Genomic DNA, 22,610 nt, shown 5'->3' on the forward strand with positions numbered 1-22,610 from the left:
TTAATGCAGAACCACACGTGTGTTTGTGCTCAGCAGGAAGAATAAAACTGAATAAAAAGTTCTTAAAGAAGGGATTTATACCCAAAACGTGATGTTCACAACAAAGTAACAGAGGAAGATGTCACATATGCACAGATGATGCTTCATTTCTGGTTGTTTTTCACCAACAGAAGTAGTTGTAATAAAGTACCTGAACACATGTACATATAAGTACATATTAAGTCCTATATTTATATTAAATCTGGCATTTAAATCACATTTAACCTCACTGCTTCTCCTCATACATCTTTTCAGCATTTAAGGGATTAAAGGATGATTCAGCATGAATCTTTAACTTTGAAAATCATTAAAAAAAAACACTTTTTCCTTGAATTAAGAGATTTTAGAGTCCATCGAACAGCCTCTAAATCCCACTTTAATCCACTTCGAATCACAGTAACCAAATATTAAAACATATCAGTGCACGGCAGGATTAAAAAGAACATTTTTAATGAGAAACAGCTGGAACTGTCTGATTAAAGATCAATCAGATACAGATCAATCAGATACAGATCAATCAGATAAAGATCGATCATCTGGTGTGTGAACAGTGAACAAACAGAAGAAAAACATTCCTCAGTCTAAACCTTTTAGTCTTTTAAACGAGACCTAAAAACTCACCTTTTTAAGAAATATCTTTTATTAGCACTTTGAGATCGTTAAATACAAATAAAATGTATTAATTTATTATCAAACTATACAAAGACGAGAGTGAAAATCATCTGAACTTAAGTTAAATCAAACACAAACAGTAAAACTAAAGACACTTAGTAACAAAATGCATGTAAATGGGATTAAAAGGACTTAAAAAGCATCTGTTGCATCATTTTATCACACTTTAGTCCCATGTTTGGTGCATTTGTTGTTTGTTCATAAGTAAAAACAACCCAAAGGTGACTCAATAGCTGTTTTCACCAGGTAAAGATCCGCCTCAACATTCAGCTTCTTTTGAAAATACTTTTCAAACCTTCTTCGTCATAAAGAGCAAACTTCTGGCCTGGTCCCATTAAAAAAACATGTTGGGTGTTCTTACTTTCACCTAAACCCCAACGATGTTGTTTTATTAGCATAAATGACACATTAAAAACTTAAAATGCTCATATTTGAGACACGATAAAGTTTGTACACACCTCCTTAAGAGAAAGTCTCAGTCTTTGGTGCTCATGAAACGGTAATAAAGTATGTGAACCTTTGTCACCTTTGCTTCTTGCTATAAAAACAGCTCTGAATCAAGGGAAAATAAAGACACCAAGGCAGAGACGTGGGCTTTATCATGTTTTCTGTACAGGATGTTAAATGAAGAAGTATGTACACTCTTAAAGTAATGCCTCACACATCTGTTGCCCCCCCCCTGCGGTTATGGGATGTAACACCGCTGCTCTGAAACCTTTGAGCCAGAAACTCATGAACATGTCTTCATGTTGAAGGAGCCACAGAGATGTGAACGGACTGTAAAGCACAGCAGCGACAGTCGTGAACTGCGGTATTCAGGGCATTTAAAGCCTGGGGATGTGCATAAAGCTATAAAACCTGGTTACATGTTGCATTACATCACCTTTACAAGCAGCTCTCCTGCTCCCAAACCCACCAGAGAAGTGGGTTTAGCTCTGTGACGTGGTCCTAACAAGCAAGCCTTCTCCAAAGCAGATTTAAAACAGAAGGTAGCTGTTTATCTCATGGTTAAAGAGCACATTCAGTGGTTCTCATGAGAAAAAGCTGCGTTCAGGGACCTCCTTCCTACGTAGGACACAGAGACACTGAGGAGTCGTACGAGCTGAACCCAAAGCCAGCAAACAGAGGTTCGGTGAATGTGGTGCTGAAGGTGTAGATGTGGATCAGAGAGTTGGAGGAGATTCTGTAGAAAGACAGAGTCCCAGCAGGACAGTCCAGGTACACGGCGACTCTGTGGGACACGCAGGACGAGGAGATGAAGGTCAGAGCGTTGCCGTGGCAGACGGAGTAACCTCCCTCAGAGCAGCTCAGCCTCCACGACTGCTCGTTCTCCCCAAACCGGCACTCATTCGCCTTTCCTCTCCTTCTGATTCCCCTGTAGCTCACAGATATCCGAACCCCTCCGCTCCACTCCACCTCCCAGTAACAGCGGCCGGACAGAGCGGTTCCACTCAGCAGCTGCCAGAAGTCGAACCTGTCGGGATGATCGGGGTACGGATGCTTCACCTTCACCAGCGTCACCTTCCTGTTGCTGTCGGACAGTCGGAGGTTCCTGTTCGCCGAGTTTGGGTCCAGCTCAAGTTTACAGAAATCTGATGGAGACATAACAGTTTATAGTTTGAAACGTCATGTGTGTAATTTGTTAAGATGATTGTAGGCCTCAGGGATGTTTGAATGACTAAATACCGTAAATATAACTGATTATTTAAACTCACACTTCTTCAGCCCGGGTTTTAACCTCTCCGCTCCACAGTGGTCCAGCCTGCAGGAGGAAACAGAATAATTATCTCTCATCATCAGACTGCCGGCACAAAGCAGCTGCCACAGAACATCTGGGAGCGTGGAAATGGCATCTGTAAGCATCTGTATTTCAGTCCTACTGTGGCGTTGTCACTTCTGAACGGGAAGCTGTGGCCAAGAGGGATCATGGCGACGAGGCAACTGGACCGAACAGAAGGAGGAGCAACAAGCTGCCTTATCGGACCGCTTCATTGTTATTTAGCAGTTCCACCAGGTGCATGATGGGAAATAATCTCAGGAAAATCCAGTTGTGGTCTTGCAAATAGTGACCCTGTGAGATCTGGAGTCTTTAGCCTGAGACTTAAGATTCAGTGACTTTGGGAATTCGACTGTTGGAGACGTTTTTCAGGTTTTCTTTAAAGATGTCTAAAGCATGGAAGGGCCTCAGATACTTGGACTTGAATGTCTTGTCTGTTTGTTTGCACCGTCTCCCAAACATGTAAAGATGTCTGTGTCTTTTGGTGTCTCCGTCACCATGACAACCTTTATACACAAGTAACTCCGGGAGAACAAATGTGGATAAACACAACACCTCCCTTTGAATAAGCAGAATTCTGCATTTCAGGATATTACAAACTTTATTTAACCAGATAGAAAAAGGATAAAGATTCATTTGAAGCTTTGACATTAACAGAATTACCAAAGAAATGTTTTTCTGAACATTAAAGCATCTTTAAGGGAAGTAAAACCTGATGTCAATCAAAGGAAAGTGCTGAAGACGACACGTCTCCACAGCTTGATGTGGGCCAACATCATGGCTAAAAACATACATCATAACCTTTTTAAAAATGTTCCTACTTCTAGTTCTGCGAGATGAAAATTAAACTACTGTTCATACCTGAGAATCTCCAGCTTCCAGAGTGGATCTTCCAGTCCAGCTGACAAAACCTCCACAGCTGCATCTCCTGGATGGTTGTAGCTGAGGTCCAGCTCTCTCAGGTGGGACGGGTTGGATTTTAGCGCTGACGTCAGAGACGTAAAACCTTCCTCTGTGACGAGACATCCTGACAGCCTGGAGTTAGAAAGGTTACAGCTCAGGATGCAGCAGGGGAAATCCTACAGGTGCTGAACATTTAATTATCTGTAACCTGACCTGAGGGCTTCCAGGTTACAGTTTGGACTCTGCAGTCCATCAGACAGCAGCTTCACTCCTGAATCCTGCAGGTTGTTGTTGCTCAGGTCCAGTTCTGTCAGACTGCAGGACTGGGAGCTGAGAGCTGAGGACAGAGCTGCACAGCTTCTCTCTGAGAGGTTACAGCCACTCAGTCTGAGGAGGGAATAATCAGATAAATCTGTGACTTTCTCTCCTATAAAAACAGCAGCAGTATATTCATACACATCCCTCTAAATCTGTACCTACACAGCTTTGTTGGAGGCTTTGACCACTGGCAGCAGCCTCAGAAGAGCCTCCTCTGAAGCAGAGTATTTCTTCAGGTCAAACTCATCCAGATGTTTTCCTGATGACAGTAAGATGAAGACCAGAGCTGCCCACTGAGCAGGAGACAGTTTATCTATGGAGAGACTTCCTGAACTCAGGGCCTGTTGGATCTCCTCCACCAGAGAATGATCATTCAGTTCATTCAGACAGTGGAACAGATTGATGCTTCTCTCTGCAGACAGATTCTCACTGATCTTCTCCTTGATGTAATCAACTGTTTCCTGATTGGTCTGTGAGCTACTTCCTGTTTGTGATCTACTTCCTGTTTGTGATCTACTTCCTGTTTGTGATCTACTTCCTGTTTGTGATCTACTTCCTGTTTGTGTCAGCAGGCCTCGTAGGAGCCTCTGATTGGTCTGCAGGGAAAGACCCAGGAGGAAGCGGAGGAACAGGTCCAGGTGTCCATTTGGACTCTTTAAGGCCTGGTCCACAGCACTCTGGTGGAGATGTTTTAGTTCAGGCTTGGGGTTTGCTACCTCAGCTCTACCAGACGGGTCTTCTTCCAGCAGGTTGACTCCAGAGTTGATGAAGGTCAGATGGACATGAAGAGCAGCCAGAAACTCCTGAACACTCAGATGGATGAAGCAGAACACCTTCTCCTGGTACAGCCCTCTCTCCTCTATAAAGATCTGTGTGAACACTCCTGAGTACACTGAGGCTGCTGAGATATCGATGCCACACTCTGTCAGGTCTGATTCATAGAAGATCAGGTTTCCTTTCTGCAGCTGCTTAAAAGCCAGTTTTCCCAGAGACTCAATCATCTTCCTGGTCTTTTTGTTCCAGACTGGATCTGTGCCAGTTTTTCCATCATATCTTAAGTTAGCCAGTTTGGCCTGGACCACCAGGAAGTGGATGTACATCTCAGCCAGGGTCTTGGGCAGCTCTCCTCCCTCTCTGGTTTCCAACACATCCTCCAGAACTGTAGCAGTGATCCAGCAGAAGACTGGGATGTGGCACATGATGTGGAGGCTTCGTGATGTCTGGATGTGGGAGATGATCCTGCTGGCCTGCTTCTTTACTCTGAATCTCTTCCTGAAGTACTCCTCCTTCTGTGGGTCAGTGAACCCTCTGACCTCTGTCACCATGCCAACACAGCCAGGAGGGATCTGATTGGCTGCTGCAGGCCGTGTGGTTATCCAGAGGCGAGCCGAGGGAAGCAGGTTCCCCCTGATGAGGTTTGTCAGCAGCACATCCACTGAGGTGGACTCTGTAGCATCAGTCAGGGGCTCCTTGCTGTGGAAGTCCAGAGGAAGTCGACACTCATCCAGACCGTCAAAGATGAACACAACCTGGAACTGTTCAAACCTGCTGATTCCTGCTTCTCTGGTTTCAGTAAAGAAGTGATGAACAAGTTCCACCAAGCTGAACTTTTTCTCTTTCAGCACATTCAGCTCTCTGAAAGTGAATGGAAACAGGAGCTGGATGTCCTGGTTGGCTTTGCCTTCAGCCCAGTCCAGAGTGAACTTCTGAGTTAAGACTGTTTTCCCAATGCCAGCCACTCCCTTTGTCATCACTGCTCTGATTGGTTCGTCTCTTCCAGGTGGGAGCTTAAAGATGTCTTCTTGTGTGATGATTGTTTCTGGTCTTTCTGGTTTCTTGGAAGGTGTTTCAATCTGTCTGACCTCGTGTTCATCACTAATCTCTCCAGCCGCTCCCTCTGTGATGTAGATCCGATTCAGCAGGGTTGGGTTTTCTGCTTCAGGAATCGCTTTCAACACACTCTGGAACTTCTTCTTCAGCTTTGACTTTAGTAGTTGCTGGAAATCTGTACCAAGAGTTTCTAAATGAAAAAAAACAACAACATTCAGTTAAAATAATTAGTCAATACTTCAGGAAATCTGATGTTTTTATCACTGTCTGTGAATGTCTTCATAACTTCTTGACATACTGTGTCTGACTGTTTTCATTCCTGGGTCTGATGTGGGTATTTACATCATAAAAACATGCCTCATCCTGCTTGTAATTCCTCTTTCTAAGTCGGTGAAGCTGTTAAACTCCTCTTACTGCTCTCTATGTGGTCGGCCAGCTCCTCCTGCTTCATTCTCCTCAGGAAGTGGAGTGTGATGTTCAGAAAGGAATCTCTGCTGCTGCTCCTTATTTCTTCATCTTCACCATCCAACTCGTCATTCTCCCCCTGATTCTCTAAGCACTCGGGGTAATCTTTCCTCAGAACTTTCTGGATCTTCTTCAGCTCTTTCTTCACAAAGGTGACGATAGTTTCCTCCAGAAGCTGAAAAATAATCGTCGAAGGTTTACGTGATGAAGCGAGACAAATTCAGACAGCTGTGAAAATCCACAAGAGAGGACAATATCAAGACAAAAACTAACAAATGGCATCAGTCTAACCGTCATGAAGCTCGGAATTAAAGCAGGACTGGTGTTTCAGACCATGTTTTTTTACAACCTGGATTTAAAAAGGTTGTTATTGCATGTCTTTCACATTTCATCCTATGTATAGATCTATATATATAGATATCTATAAATAACAATTCCTACATCGCGCTTAGGTAACAGTGTTGAATGTAAAAGTGTTCTCACCATAAATATGGAGTTTAGATCTGTTGGATGCTGAGAGACAGACTGACCATCAAGGACACCGGAGACCTGCTGATCAATGCTGCAAAAAAACCCAAAACATCATATTTTAGCATATAATCATGCTTTGTATTGACCTTATTGGGCATTTTTCCTATTATCTTGCATTTCAACACGACATGCAAACATCTCACTCACATTAAATCCATGTTTACTGGAGGTATGGCCTGACTGGACATCAAATCACTCATCTTCTGTCGCTAACAATGGCTAGAACAGGCTGATCTGAATGACAGTATAGAGGCACTAATCATGGCAGCTTCAGAGCACTAGAGAGGTAGGAATGGTGTTCTGAAACATCTCTGTCGGTATGGGCTGGAAGTCCCAAAGTAGGAGATACCGCCAAAGGTGGTGGAGAATGACAGAGGTAAGACCCTGTCAGACTCCCGGGTAAGACCCTGTGAGACTTCCGGGTAGGACCCTGTGAGACTTCCGGGTAAGACCCTGTGAGACTCCCGGGTAGGACCCTGTGAGACTCCCGGGTAAGACCCTGTGAGACTCCCGGGTAAGACCCTGTGAGACTCCCAGATAAGACCCTGAGAGACTCCCGTGTAAGACCCTGTGAGACTCCCAGATAAGACCCTGAGAGATTCCCGGGTAAGACCCTGTGAGACTCCCAGATAAGACCCTGTGAGACTTCCAGGTAAGACCCTGTGAGACTTCCAGGTAAGACCCTGTGAGACTCCCGTGTAAGACCCTGTGAGACTCCCGGGTAAGACCCTGTGAGACTCCCAGATAAGACCCTGTGAGACTTCCAGGTAAGACCCTGTGAGACTCCCGTGTAAGACCCTGTGAGACTCCCGGGTAGGACCCTGTGAGACTCCCAGATAAGACCCTGTGAGACTTCCAGGTAAGACCCTGTGAGACTCCCGGGTAAGACCCTGTGAGACTCCCGTGTAAGACCCTGTGAGACTCCCGGGTAAGACCCTGTGAGACTTCCAGGTAAGACCCTGTGAGACTCCCGTGTAAGACCCTGTGAGACTCCCGGGTAAGACCCTGTGAGACTCCCAGATAAGACCCTGTGAGACTCCCAGGTAAGACCCTGTGAGACTCCCGTGTAAGACCCTGTGAGACTCCCGGGTAAGACCCTGTGAGACTCCCAGATAAGACCCTGTGAGACTTCCAGGTAAGACCCTGTGAGACTCCCGTGTAAGACCCTGTGAGACTCCCGGGTAGGACCCTGTGAGACTCCCAGGTAAGACCCTGTGAGACTTCCATGTAAGACCCTGTCAGACTCCCACCTAAGACCCTGAGAGACTCCCGGGTAAGACCCTGAGAGACTCCCGTGTAAGACCCTGTGAGACTCCCGGGTAAGACCCTGTGAGACTCCCGTATCTAGACTAATAAACAGGTGATGGTGAACCAATAGGACATTGTGGTGGTTGAGAGGCTACAGAAGAAGGCAGTAGTCATAGATGTTGTGGTTCCAACTGACAGCAACATTAAAAAGAAGGAACAAGAGAAGCTTGAAAAATACTAAGAGCTAAAAAGGGAGGTCTGGTCATTTTCATGTATTTCAGAGTCTGATTTTGGTCTGACTCATTTCTTTCTTTGTAGTACCATGTAAACATGCTCATTGTTGTGTCCGAGGAACACAAGGATGAGACTCAGCAGGAATGATATAACGCTGTAGAACTGGGAACAGTTTTAGGGTCCATTGCAAGGTCCAAGATGGATCAAACTGAGACTCACATCATTTTTAATGTCCTGTCATATTATTATACTGGAACAAGCAGTTAGAGTGTGAAACTGTTCCGATTTAGCTGCATGAAATGTGGCAAAGCTTCACATCTCGCCTCCTCTTACAGACATAAGAATTAAATATTCTCCAACTCAACTGTTTACCTTTTTATAACGACAACAGTTGCCCCAGAAGCTGATAAACCAGTGTTTGTCTGGAAACACTCGGTGTGTCTAAACTTGGCTGAGAAAGTGCAGAATGAAGCAAAGTGAAAATGAAAATTCCAGCTTGTGAAGCGATGTCATGGAAGATCTTCCAAAGCTTTGTCCTGTGCTCTAACTGAAAAACTGAAGTAGTTTTGCTGCATCTACCTTTTTTGACCAATATGAGGTGGAAAACAGGAAGGGGGTCGATAATAGATTATTAGAAACTTTACATTTATTGAGCACCTTCTCCAACCATCTTCTATACCCACTTAGTCCAGTTCAGGATCGTGGGGAGGTTGGAGTCTACCCCAGTTGCCTTTGAGTAAGAGGTAGTGCACAACCTGGACGGGTCAGCAGTCCTTCACAGGGCTGACTCTTATGCATGTTTATACAGTCTGAAACCTGTCTGAGTTCAGGGTCGTAAGACATCAGAAGCCTTCTCAGATTATTCCACAGAGCAGCAACAAATCTGCACATTTCCTGTTTATGCCAAAGAAAGTTTTGTTCCATGTAAAAAAATGACCTAACTGGTCATTTCAAAGACTTAAATTGTCATTTTCTTCTACAATAGACTCCCCCTCAGCTCAAATTAGTCTCTGTTTTGTCACCTGCACCACATTACAGTGTTCTCAGGTCATTTTATCATTTATTAACAAATTCTTGTGTTTTTTCAGGATGAAACATAAAACTAAATGAGTGACAAACCAGCTTACTCAAATTCTTTAAAACCATACACTTTTTCCATAGAGGATCCATGCTTGAGAAGATGCCAGGGTTCAGGTTCTGGCTCAGCAAAGTCTGGTCTGTGCTGCTGCTCTGGCCTTCAAAACACACACATGTAACAATAAGAGATTTAATAACAGTGCTTTATCATTCAATCAGTTCTCTATCTATCCAGGGAAGTCCTGGCCAAGATGGCAGCATAACTCAAAATGTATCAGAAAAGTTTCACACAAAAACAAGTGAAAAGACAATTTCAGATGTTATTAAAACAGGAAATGATGAATCGACCATACAAACTACCTCCAACACGCTTCTTTGCCAGTTTAAACACAATAAAGCAGATCAAACAACATCAGGTTTACGTCAGAGCAGTTCTCAAAGACTCTTAAAGGTATGTAAAGAGAGTAGAAAGGACCATGCGTTTGTTACAAAGCTTAAAGCAGCATGATGTGTTGAATCAAGTCCTTTAAGAAAGGATGAAGATGCTAAATGTGAAAAACATCTCCATTATCTGACACAAAGAGAAGACAATGTCCTTTAAAAGGAAGCCCAGTTTGGGTTGAAGCTTTTTTAACTGTCAACATGGGCATTAAACTACGTTTGAATAAGGGTCACAAGAAGTGACTTCCAATGTCGACATAATCTGTCAAAATAGAAGAACCAGCAGCATCAAAATGTGGTCTTTCTGGTGAATAAGTGAGAGGTGAGCTGTGACGTGGGCAATTTATGAGCTTCATCTCACCTCTAAGCTTTGCTCTCATCTCACCTCTAAGCTTTGCTTTCATCTCACCTCTAAGCTTTGCTTTCATCTCACCTCTAAGCTTTGCTCTCATCTCACCTCTGAACTTTGCTCTCATCTCACCTCTAAGCTTTGCTTTCATCTCACCTCTGAACTTTGCTCTCATCTCACCTCTAAGCTTTGCTCTCATCTCACCTCTAAGCTTTGCTCTCATCTCACCTCTGAACTTTGCTCTCATCTCACCTCTGAACTTTGCTCTCATCTCACCTCTGAACTTTGCTTTCATCTCACCTCTGAGCTTTAATCTCACCTCTGAACTTTCATCTCACCTCTGAACTTTGCTTTCATCTCATCTCTGAACTTTGCTCTCATCTCACCTCTAAGCTTTGCTTTCATCTCACCTCTAAGCTTTGCTCTCATCTCACCTCTGAACTTTGCTCTCATCTCACCTCTAAGCTTTGCTTTCATCTCACCTCTGAACTTTGCTCTCATCTCACCTCTAAGCTTTGCTCTCATCTCACCTCTAAGCTTTGCTCTCATCTCACCTCTGAACTTTGCTCTCATCTCACCTCTAAGCTTTGCTTTCATCTCACCTCTGAACTTTGCTCTCATCTCACCTCTAAGCTTTGCTTTCATCTCACCTCTAAGCTTTGCTCTCATCTCACCTCTGAACTTTGCTTTCATCTCACCTCTGAGCTTTAATCTCACCTCTGAACTTTGCTCTCATCTCACCTCTGAACTTTCATCTCACCTCTAAGCTTTGCTTTCATCTCATCTCTGAACTTTGCTCTCATCTCACCTCTAAGCTTTGCTTTCATCTCACCTCTGAACTTTGCTCTCATCTCACCTCTAAGCTTTGCTCTCATCTCACCTCTAAGCTTTGCTCTCATCTCACCTCTAAGCTTTGCTCTCATCTCACCTCTAAGCTTTGCTTTCATCTCACCTCTAAGCTTTGCTTTCATCTCACCTCTAAGCTTTGCTCTCATCTCACCTCTAAGCTTTGTTCTCATCTCACCTCTAAGCTTTGCTCTCATCTCACCTCTAAGCTTTGCTCTCATCTCACCTCTGAACTTTGCTCTCATCTCACCTCTAAGCTTTGCTCTCATCTCACCTCTGAACTTTGCTCTCATCTCACCTCTGAACTTTGCTCTCATCTCACCTCTAAGCTTTGCTTTCATCTCACCTCTAAGCTTTGCTCTCATCTCACCTCTAAGCTTTGCTCTCATCTCACCTCTAAGCTTTGCTCTCATCTCACCTCTGAACTTTGCTCTCATCTCACCTCTAAGCTTTGCTTTCATCTCACCTCTGAACTTTGCTCTCATCTCACCTCTGAACTTTGCTCTCATCTCACCTCTAAGCTTTGCTTTCATCTCACCTCTGAACTTTGCTCTCATCTCACCTCTAAGCTTTGCTTTCATCTCACCTCTAAGCTTTGCTTTCATCTCACCTCTGAACTTTGCTTTCATCTCACCTCTGAACTTTGCTCTCATCTCACCTCTGAACTTTGCTCTCATCTCACCTCTGAACTTTGCTTTCATCTCACCTCTGAGCTTTAATCTCACCTCTGAACTTTCATCTCACCTCTGAACTTTGCTCTCATCTCACCTCTGAACTTTGCTCTCATCTCACCTCTGAACTTTCATCTCACCTCTGAACTTTGCTCTCATCTCACCTCTGAACTTTGCTCTCATCTCACCTCTAAGCTTTGCTTTCATCTCACCTCTGAGCTTTAATCTGTCTATCACCTTCCCCACACAGAGTGGGGTCTAAAAGACGGCAGCTGATAAAACGGTTTGTTGGCAGCTAATCTAACATCTCTTAAACTACGTCTCTGCTTTGGTTCAGAGGTGGTGTACAACCTGGAAACCATCACAGGACTTACGGACCCTCGCGCATGCTGTTCATACAGTCCATACAATCTGAAACCTGTCTGAGTTCAGGGTGGTAAGACATCAGAAACCATCTCAGAGTATTACACAGAGGGGGGTGATCTGCACTTTCCTTTTTATGCCAAAGAAAGTTTTGTTATAAAAAATAACCTAACTGGTCATTTCAAAGTTTAATTTCTGTATTTCTTTCTGTTCAGTAGATTTCTTTCAGTGTGAGACATAAAGCACAGCGAGTCACAGACAGTTACTCACACAAGATAACTTACTTCGGTTTTTTAAAGTCAGGAAAAACATCCATAGAGGCTCTGTGCTGGAGCAAATGGCAGAATCCAGGACCAGGTCCAGGTCCAGGTTCTGGTCCAGGTCCAGGTCCAGGTCCTGGTCCAGGTCCAGGTCCAGGTCCTGGTCCTGGTCCAGGTCCAGGTCCAGGTCTGTCTCGCAGCTCTGGGCTTCAAAGCAAACACATCGGTGAGAATGAAGTGATGTGAGTGCTGAGCTGTGATGGACATCTTCATCTCACCTCTGAGCTTTGCTCTGGTTCTCTCCACACAGAGTGGTTTCAGATGGAGCCCCCCCCCCCTGCCTGTCTTCACACTGATCCATAGCAGAGTCCACACCTCCACCTGCTCATGAACCTTTACTGGTCACCTTGGTGCCTGGTAGAGAGGTAAGAGTATATGGTAAGATCTGGTTTACAAGTAGATGTGTGTTCTTAACAGTAAGGACTTCGACCTGGACAAGAGAAAATGTGTCTATTTAAGGTTATCATGAACCTCCTTGGGTGTTTTAGTCATAATCCTTGTTTGATATTCAGCAGCTGCTTCAGCAGAGTCAGACAGCTGAGGTACTAAACACCTAAACTATTAAAAGGAGACTACCGCACCAGGTGACCACATTGAACAACATGCTCAGACACATTAGCTCTCAGGATAATCAGAAACTTTTAGAATAATCTGACATTTTGTGAGGCTAAAACACTCAAACAGTCACTCTAGATCAGTAAAAGAATCGATAGCTATCCTAATTTGTGAAATCTGACTGCATCTCGTCTATTTTAAAGTGTTCCAAAGGGCTCAATCTTAGCCCCAGTCCTATTTATCAGCTGGCAATTCATCTGTTCACCTGTATGCCACCGGCCCCCCCCCTGGCATCGCTCTGGAAACACTCACGAGCCAAAGACTTCACCTTTTGCACTCAAGCTGTCCAACCAGTTCTGACATTCTCTGGATCTTTCCACCGATGGCTCCAGATTAGATTTCAATCACGTCACGACATTCTCTCGTCACGCTGAGTTTTCATCACTGGAAAATGTACTGGTCTTCTACAGCATTTCATATGGCCAAGCATGTAAGACCAGTGCTCTGTGGTAACGCAATAATCTGCACTGATACAGCAGCTAAAACACTGAAAGTCGTACAAAACTGAAAGTTATCATCCAGCTGGGAGATGGTTTACAGGTACATGTTGAAGTCTTCATCAGAAAAGTATATGTTCATAATAAGAAGCTACCTGGGTCTGTGTTGCTGCTGTTTCCCATAAGAATATGAATCAAACAATACATTTTAATTTGGTTTATCTACATAGAGCCAGTTTTAACTAAAGTGATCTCAGGGAACTCCACAGAAAAGGTGAATAAGTGCAGTCCAACCGGTGGAATTCACATGCAAATTCATAAAAACCTGAGATTTTATTCTGAAGGAAACCAACAGCAATGCTTTTCAGATACACAAACAGAAGATAAAATAATGCAGAGGCGCTCAAAATCAAGTGGTGTGGATGAGAGCCGGAGGCCAACACCAATGTTCTTTAACTCAGAGAGAACAGCTTCAGAAACCCTTTACTCCGGTGGGATTCCCACCTGCTCGACTCACCTCAGGTCGACTTGCAGCAGCAGGTCGTTGTCCCTCGTGTGTCCAGGTGCGTCTGTGCGGCTCTGAGCTGAGCAAGACATCCTCATACCTTGACTTCAGATTCCAAATCAAAACAAACCAGCTGTGCAGAAACTCAGGTGCAGTTCCAGCATCTGTCCATGAGGTGGAGCTGCTCAGCTCAGGAAGGTGCTGAGCAGCAGCAGATTGGAAGGCTCACAGTGACATCATCCATGATGTCATCATTCAGTTCAGCACCTGAACATCTGATCAGGTGACATGAAAGAGAATTTAAATCTCAACAGTTTAGTTTACTGGTTAAACAGAAAAGCCACAGAATGTTTCTGCAGAAACACAGGAGACAGATGTGGCTTCGACCTGCTGGAAGAGCAGAAAAACATCCACAGGTTTGATTCTACACATTCTGTGTGAGGACAGCGGGAATCCATCAGAGTTTAACCAGGCAGACTAAGCCCAGACAGAAGAGGCTGTGAGCTCCATGAGTCCAGATCACTGTGAGGATCCGATCATCCAGTATGGATCAAACAGATCATGACTGGGATCAATTCTGCTTCATTTCATTGGTGAAGGGATGCTAATTTTATCCCAATTGCACTGTTCACATCAACACTTTCTGTTTTAACAAGATAAATAGATAATTTTTCTGTTTCTTACAGTTTGACATCATCATTCTTTTAGCATAACAGAGTTCTGTTGTGCTGAATCAGCATTTTTAGGGGTAAACTCGCTTAAAAAAGGTAAAATGGTAACAGAAAAATACCCGTCTGAGCTCTCTGAGCTGCTGTTTCCACACCTGCCAGCAGGAGTTACACTGTTTCTGACTTTGATTCAACAGGGATTTCTAACGCATACTTACTGGGAATGCAAAGATATATCAGCTCACTGACTGCAGTCGGCCAATCAGGAGACAGGATAATGTTAAGGTCGACAGGGCCGGTATTTATCTGGTTGAGCTGCATTTTGACTTTAATGTGACTTCAAAGCACTGCAGAAATCAAAGAACATGATCTTCTGCTTTGTCCAGATAAGAATGGGCCTCGGAGACAGGAATGTGATGGCACCTTAAACACCAGACGATAAGCAAATGGCAGGGTGTCCTGGGAGGCTGATGTTTGAGGCTGATGTTTGAGGCTGATGTTTGAGGCTAATGTTTGAGGCTAATGTTTGAGGCTAATGTTTGAGGCTAATGTTTGAGGCTAATGATTGAGGCTGATGTTTGAGGCTGATGTTTGAGGCTAATGTTTGAGGCTAATGTTTGAGGCTAATGTTTGAGGCTAATGATTGAGGCTAATGTTTGAGGCTGATGTTTGAGGCTAATGATTGAGGCTGATGATTGAGGCTGATGTTTGAGGCTAATGTTTGAGGCTAATGATTGAGGCTAATGTTTGAGGCTGATGTTTGAGGCTGATGTTTGAGGCTGATGTTTGAGGCTGATGTTTGAGGCTGATGTTTGAGGCTGATGTTTGAGGCTGATGTTTGAGGCTGATGTTTGAGGCTGATGATTGAGGCTGATGTTTGAGGCTAATGATTGAGGCTGATGTTTGAGGCTGATGTTTGAGGCTGATGTTTGAGGCTGATGTTTGAGGCTGATGTTTGAGGCTGATGTTTGAGGCTGATGTTTGAGGCTGATGATTGAGGCTGATGTTTGAGGCTAATGTTTGAGGCTGATGTTTGAGGCTGATGTTTGAGGCTGATGTTTGAGGCTGATGTTTGAGGCTGATGTTTGAGGCTGATGATTGAGGCTGATGTTTGAGGCTAATGATTGAGGCTGATGTTTGAGGCTGATGTTTGAGGCTGATGTTTGAGGCTGATGTTTGAGGCTGATGTTTGAGGCTGATGTTTGAGGCTGATGTTTGAGGCTGATGTTTGAGGCTGATGTTTGAGGCTGATGTTTGAGGCTGATGTTTGAGGCACACACCTGTGGTTAGGGCAGTGAAGTGGAAAATCAGTTGTCCTCCTTTCCTGATCATTTTTATCATTTCCATTTTTCTTTGTTGGATGTTTATTTCTATAATTCATTATATTTTATTAGTTGGTCTGGAAAGACTCGCTTCACATTGAATTTAGAAGGACATTCAGAACCCTGGACTGGATCAACTTGTTGCTCAAAGTAAGATCAGTGCTGCTGCTGCAATACTCTGAAATGTTCTGAACCTACTGACCTTAAATCCCGTTTCTGTTAAAAGATAAAAAGTTTTCCGTTTGTTCTCCCAGTTTAAGCTTTGGTGCCGTTTGTCCACCAGGTGGCGGTGTTGTCCAGGAACCAGAACATAGTTACTTACACGCAGTGAACATCTCCATCAACACTTGTTCTGTTTTACAAGTTGAGCTGGCTCCACTGAATCCGAGGCTTCACCGTGTTGATGGAGGTTATTTGTAATTTTACTGACATCTCCTCCTGAGCACATTTATTCAGTCATTAAACGCTCCTCTGAGCTTCAAACTGCAGCCAACATGCACTTCGCTCTCATAAATCACACAAATAAAACTCCATCAGCATCATTCGGCAGCTTATGTAAAATGCAGCTCGGATCCTGATTAATAAGAAGGTTAAATCTGAAAAGTTTAATCATGATAATTGCTTCAGGAAGCTTCAGCTGAACCAAAGTGAGGATGTCTTCATCAGGGAGTCGGATCTAAAGGTTTTATGTCCGTAAATGTTTTTCTTCTAGTAAATTCTGTTCTTTTTCTAAAGGTAACTATGAAAGACGATCCATATAAGGAGAAGAGGAGCTGCGTTTGACAGCGAAAGCTTTTGTAAATCAGGCTGAACTTTCTCCTGCAGTCGGATCTCATTTCTCTGCAGCAGATCTGCTGTAACGTCCCCGTTTCCACTCACCTGAAGACAAAACTGAGTGAAACAAACGGAGAAACTCAGAGTCCTGCAGCTCCAAAACAAATAGAAAAACATCTGTGTAGGAATTTGAAATACAAACTTCAACTCTGACCACATGTTGTTCTGCCAGCTCTAAACGTCTCCAGATTTATAAAATGGGATCAGAGAGCAGGCGCCAAAAAGAAGGCATCTTCTGGACCGAGTCAGAGCGGTGAGATTAACTGCAGCACTGAACGCCACTGAAAGCATCCGCTGCAGGGAGCAGGGCCTCAGCAGGGCCACTGCAGGAGGAAGCCTGGGCTCCCAAAGTCTGGGCTCCCAAAGCCTGGGTTCCCAAAGCCTGGGCTCCCAAAGCCTGGGCTCCCAAAGAACTGGGCTCCCAAAGCCTGGGCTCCCAAAGCCTGGGCTCCCAAAGCCTGGGCTCCCAAAGCTCCCAAAGCCTGGCTCCCAAAGCCTGGCTCCCAAAGCCTGGGCTCCCAAAGCCGGGCTCCCAAAGCCTGGGCTCCCAAAGCCTGGGCTCCCAAAGCCTGGGCTCCCAAAGCTCCCAAAGCCTGGCTCCCAAAGCCTGGCTCCCAAAGCCTGGGCTCCCAAAGCCTGGGCTCCCAAAGCCTGGGCTCCCAAAGCTCCCAAAGCCTGGGCTCCCAAAGCCTGGGCTCCCAAAGCCTGGGCTCCAAAAGCCTGATGGAGAACCACAACATGCAGGAGTCGGCCAAAAACAGACTGAAAACAGACTAAATCTGCTGCCTCTGATGTCCAAACAGAGAAGAAACAGGGCTGAGACCCTGAATCTAAGCCTGAACTGAAGCTGTCTGTCTCATACATCTCAGTAAGGCCTCAGAAAATGTGTCAAACTGTTGGAAAAAGGCTTAATCAGCCTCAGAATGAAGCTGCTCTGTGCTGCAGGTGAAGTTTCACAGCGAGCGGCGAACCTGAATCATTCAGCAGGCTGTAACAGATGTTGGCTGTTGTTTGGCTGTCAGCTGGGGGTCAGAGGAAGAACCACCAGAGGAAGAGGTGACATCGTCTCTGCTGGTGTCAGCAGGTGCAGAGAAGCAGCCGAGGATCGACCTGAAGCTGTTTTACTGCTTCAGTCTGCACCAAAGGGTGACTCTGCTGAGCCTGATGGAAGGTTTAAAACAACAGACATTTCTCAGGAGCCGTCAGCGGCCATGTTTGTGTTTCTCTGCGACCTCTGACCTCCCGGTCAGGCGTCAGGTTACTGGCAGCTTGAACAGATGAGCGTGAAGACTCAGAGATGTATTTTTACGGAGAATCAAACTCTTTTCAGGGGAGAGAACGAGACATTTCATCTGCTGTGAGCATAAACTGAGCTACTGCTGACGCCCTGCCTCTAAGAAATGATTCCTAAAACGCTTCATTTTCAGCAGAAAGAAGCTCAAACCTCCGGCTTTATCTCCAACATTTCTCAGAGCTCCCTCCAGCTCTGAGAAACCATCCTGATTCATGACAAAACAAACCTTGAATGCAGCATTTTTCAGGGCGTCCAGCTCCAGGGGTCGCGCTCCGGAGATAAATCTGATCTGATAAACGTGCACGACCGTGAGAATAAAGGCGCATAATTCCACAAAAACACGTCTCCTCTCTAACATCGAGCAGGAGACGAAGCCTCTCTGCTGACTGCAGGTCAGAGGTCACAGACAGTCTGTGGTTTTAATGAAAAGTGAAGGATGGCGGCAGCTCTGCAGCTCAGTTCTGCGTCGCACTCATCCATCACCTCCACCCCCACACCTCCTTCAGGGAAGGAGACGGATGGACTTCAGAGGGTCACAGCGAAAGTTCGGACCGATAACTGCTCGAAGAAAAGAGGGAATGAGATAAAACCTGATTATTACAGACCGAAAACATGTCAGGAAAACATCTCGGGCTGAAATAAAGCAAATAAAGATGATATAATTCTGATTTTTGATGGTAAAACTCGTGTTCTGGACTCTTTCTCATCATCAGCATCATCTGTTCTGAGGCAGATTTTCTACATTTCTCACATACTTCAGTTTCTGTTCAGTTTAATATTTGATTTGTATGAAAACTGTTCTCAATAAAAACAGAAAACCAACAAACCAGTTAAAGCAGAACAACTCGTCACTGTCTTTAGTCTCTGCTTTTCCTCCAACATCTGGTTAAAAACAGCTGGAAGTGTTCAACAACCTGATTCCCACATTTAACAGTCTGAGCTCAACACATTCAATTTGATTTGGTAATAAACATTATTTTTACATTTCAGGCCTGCAACACGTTCTAATAAAGTTGGGAGAATAAAGCCGAATAAAGAGCTGAAGCAGCAAATGTGTATTTGTGCTCCTGTAACCTGATCTGGTCCTGAAGCAGCCTCCAGGACAGTCTGAGCAGCAAAGATGTTCAGAGGAGCTCCAGTTTGTTTAAAACAATGTTCCTCAGAGAAAGACTGGAAGGGATCTGCATATTTCTGCCTCTACAGAGCAGAATATCATTAAAGCATTCAGGGAATCTGGAGGAGTTTCAGTGTAAAGGACGAGGGAGCAAGCCTAAGCTGGACCCCGTGACCTCTGACCCCTCAGACGCTGCATCAAGAACCGTCATTCATCAGCAGCTGATAGAAGCACCTGGACAAGGGATTACTGTGGAAACCTTTGTCCAGCACCACAATACAGAGTTCAATTCACAAGCTTTACTGTGCAGAAAAGAAGCCTGATGTTAACCTCGTCCACTTCTCTGGGCTCGGAGGCGTCTGGGATGGACCGTCACACGGTGGAAACGTGTGCTGTGGTCAGACCCATCAGTATTCCACATCTTTGTTGGAAGAAATGGAGCAAAGAGCAAAAGCAGCATCCAGCCTGCTGTCAGCAGCCAGTCCCTGCAGCCAGGCTCTGTGATGGTATGGGGTTGGATCAGGGGGCAAAGCTCATTTCCACTTCTGTGACGGCAGCATTAATGCAGAAAAGCTCACTGAGATTTTACAGCAACATATGCTGCCTTCAAGGCCACATCTTTTCCTGGGACGTCCCAGCATTGTTCAAGCAGACCATGGAAAACCACATTCTGCCACATTCCAAAGGCCTGGCTGAGGAAGAAGAGGTACGGGTGCTGGACTGGCTGCCTGCAGTCCTGACCTGTCCCCAGCAGAGAAACAACCACCCCCCCGCACTGCTGCACACCTTAAGACCTGTTTAAGGAAGAATGGGACAAAATAACAGCTGGAACTCTGCATCACCTGGTTTCCTCAGAGTCAGAACGGCTTTAAGTGTTGGCAGAAGGACACAAAGTGGGAAAAGGTTCACTGACTTTATGGGATGCTGCAGGTCTGAGGTGTAAAAATGATGTTTGTTCTCAGATTAAATGAAGCCGAACAGGAAATCTGTTGAGTTCAGACTGTGAAACACTTTACTTTGGAGCACATGAGAGTCGGTGGAACTGGATCCACTGGATGTGACAGAAGTATTTTAACTCTCAGCTCTTTCTGCTCATGTCTCGCTCGGTGGATGAAACACAGAAGTTTCCTTCCGGATGTTTCAATCTGACAGAAATAAAACAGAGTCCACAAAAGTTGAACTATCCCTTTATTATTCTTGTATTTTCTAAGTTTTCCTGCCACCTAGTGGTCAAACATCTTAACGCAGGTGAAGGAGACGAAACATTTCCACGTCCAGGCTTCACAAACTGCAGACGCCGTCACAGTGAGAGGCGACACATCGTTACGGTACCTGAACAACAGCTTTAAGGTCAGTCTCAGCTTCTCAGCTGAGGACATGGAGATGATGGCAGTTACACAGGCTCTTCTACTTAAATATTTCCTTTGGTTATACTTCATATGTGCAGCAGAGGGTTAAACAGGAAATAAATACTTTATTGGACAGTCCCACATATGCGTGCATCATTTCTCAGAGACACTTTGACACGTCGGACGAAGAAGTAAAGGTGCGGATATAAATACAGACAGACAGCAACGCGGTTACCGCGGCGTTGCTGCATGAAGTCATGAGAAAATACGCAAAGAGTTTCTGCAAAGCAACAACAGACTTTCTGTACAGACACATTTTATATTTCACTTTCACACAAAGCTCTGACAGGACGTGAAAAGCTCACAAAGCAAACTTCAGTTTCTCATCCCGACAAAGGAAAACCTCCTCCGAGAGCAGCTGGTTTCAGCTTCCTCACGCACCCGATTCCCATCGTACAAAGTCAGACACACAGAGGAGGAAACAGGCCCAAACAGCCAGAAAGTTCAGGGAGAAAAGTTCTCATTTCACACCTTAAAGTCATCGAAATAGTTTAAATCAAAGTGTTTTTATGTTCCAATAATACAGGATTAAATGAGAGCTGTGGAATCTTTAATGATTTGTCTGAAAATACCATCAAATTTGAACATAATTACAGTAATTACATTACTTCAGCCCTCAGGCTACGGTGCACGAAAAGGGACAAAATTCAGACCCTAAAAGGGACAAAATACAGACCCTAAAAGGGACAAAATTCAGACCCTAAAAGGGACAAAATTCAGACCCTAAAAGGGACAAAATTCAGACCCCTAAAAGGGACAAAATTCAGACCCTAAAAGGGACAAAATTCAGACCCTAAAAGGGACAAAATTCAGACCCTAAAAAGGACAAAATTCAGACCCTAAAAGGGACAAAATTCAGACCCTAAAAGGGACAAAATTCAGACCCTAAAAGGGACAAAATTCAGACCCTAAAAGGGACAAATTCAGACCCTAAAAAGGACAAAATTCAGACCATAAAAGGGACAAAATTGTGACCCTAAAAGGGACAAAATTCAGACCCTAAAAGGGACAAAATTCAGACCCTAAAAGGGACAAATTCAGACCCTAAAAAGGACAAAATTCAGACCCTAAAAGGGACAAAATTCAGACCCTAAAAGGGACAAAATTCAGACCCTAAAAAGGACAAAATTCAGACCCTAAAAAGGACAAAATTCAGACCCTAAAAGGGACAAAATTCAGACCCTAAAAGGGACAAAATTCAGACCCTAAAAGGGACAAAATTCAGACCCTAAAAAGGACAAAATTCAGACCCTAAAAGGGACAAAATTCAGACCCTAAAAGGGACAAAATTCAGACCCTAAAAGGGACAAAATTCAGACCCTAAAAAGGACAAAATTCAGACCCTAAAAAGGACAAAATTCAGACCCTAAAAAGGACAAAATTCAGACCTGATGTGACCAATGAGAAGCCAGAGCAGCTGAAACTTCCCAGCCTATCATCGGTCAGATGTAACCGTTTCTCAGTCCTGTGAGTTTTGTCCCTTTTAGTGCACCGTACCCGTGATGCGTTGGCTTCAGTTTGTGTCACGTGACGCCACACGGGCGCTGTGGTGAGTCGCTTTGCACGTGTGAGGGTTTCTGCTCGGGGTCGAACGGCTTCAGCTGAGGTCTGTGGAGGGGTCTGACCGTTAAGAAGCTGGTCAGCGGTGAGCTCTCCTGCCCAACGCGTCGCCATCATCACATTCACATAAACACACAACGTACACGAGCAGACCGCCGCCGGGCGGCCGCACAATCAAAAAGGTCCAATATTTGTTATTTCTGATACATTAAGGACTCTGTTCTGAAGAGCTGGAGTTCCTGGAGGTTCGGCGGCGCCGCCCCTCCCTCAGGTCTGGAGTTTGAGGGCGTGTCTGCTCCTTTTTTCCCAGAATGCAGCTCTGTACCTCTTCTGTCTGTCAGTCGTCTCGTCCACGGCAGCGTTGCCTCTGAGGAGAAAAAGAGCGCGTTTCATGCTTCAGTCCATCTGTGTTAGTGTGCATGTGAGTGTGCATGTGAGCGTGCACGTGAGCGTGCACGTGTGCGTGTCCTCACTGAGGCTGCAGGCGGTCGGCGCAGAAGCTCAAACAGGCGGCGTCCTGTGCGTCCGAGCAGAGGCAGCGGCGCAGCTCCCGTCTGAGCCGAGCCGAGCCGAAGCCGTACGGCACCACGTGGCTGCGGGACACAGTGGGGGTTAAAGGTCACCACACAAACATCTGGAACTCGTGCCACAGAAATCCATCAATGACCTGCAAGCATCACGAGTCGACCACGGGACGGCGGTCTCTGCAGGTTACTCACCGGCTCGACCTGCAGGTGCTGGAAAACCAGCTCAATCGTGTGTAAAATG

At 44.9% G+C, this 22,610-nt stretch overlaps 2 protein-coding genes across 2 annotated transcripts in view; both read right to left on the bottom strand.

Annotated features, from left to right (window-relative positions):
• Nucleotides 1-1,774: 1,774 nt before the first annotated feature.
• Nucleotides 1,775-12,153, bottom strand: LOC140266921 (protein NLRC3-like). Its single transcript, XM_072362061.1, has 9 exons — nt 12,049-12,153; nt 9,145-9,252; nt 6,488-6,566; nt 5,954-6,179; nt 3,872-5,729; nt 3,605-3,778; nt 3,350-3,523; nt 2,427-2,473; nt 1,775-2,303 (listed from the first exon to the last, which is right to left on the bottom strand). Exons 1-9 carry the CDS (start codon nt 12,078-12,080, stop codon nt 1,777-1,779), a joined length of 3,225 nt encoding a protein of 1,074 aa, XP_072218162.1. The 5' UTR covers nt 12,081-12,153; the 3' UTR covers nt 1,775-1,776.
• Nucleotides 12,154-22,308: 10,155 nt separating this feature from the next.
• Nucleotides 22,309-22,610, bottom strand: part of LOC140267136 (endothelin-1) — a 30,762-nt gene continuing 30,460 nt past the window's right edge. Inside the window, exon 3 of the mRNA XM_072362327.1 lies at nt 22,309-22,435. Coding sequence (XP_072218428.1) covers nt 22,312-22,435 — 124 coding nt within the window. The 3' untranslated portion in view covers nt 22,309-22,311. The remainder of the gene's footprint in view (nt 22,436-22,610) is intronic.

The sequence above is a fragment of the Leuresthes tenuis genome, unplaced genomic scaffold (assembly GCF_036924035.1).
Source record: "Leuresthes tenuis unplaced genomic scaffold, fLeuTen1.0.hap1 SCAF_13, whole genome shotgun sequence".
Lineage (NCBI taxonomy): Eukaryota > Metazoa > Chordata > Actinopteri > Atheriniformes > Atherinopsidae > Leuresthes > Leuresthes tenuis.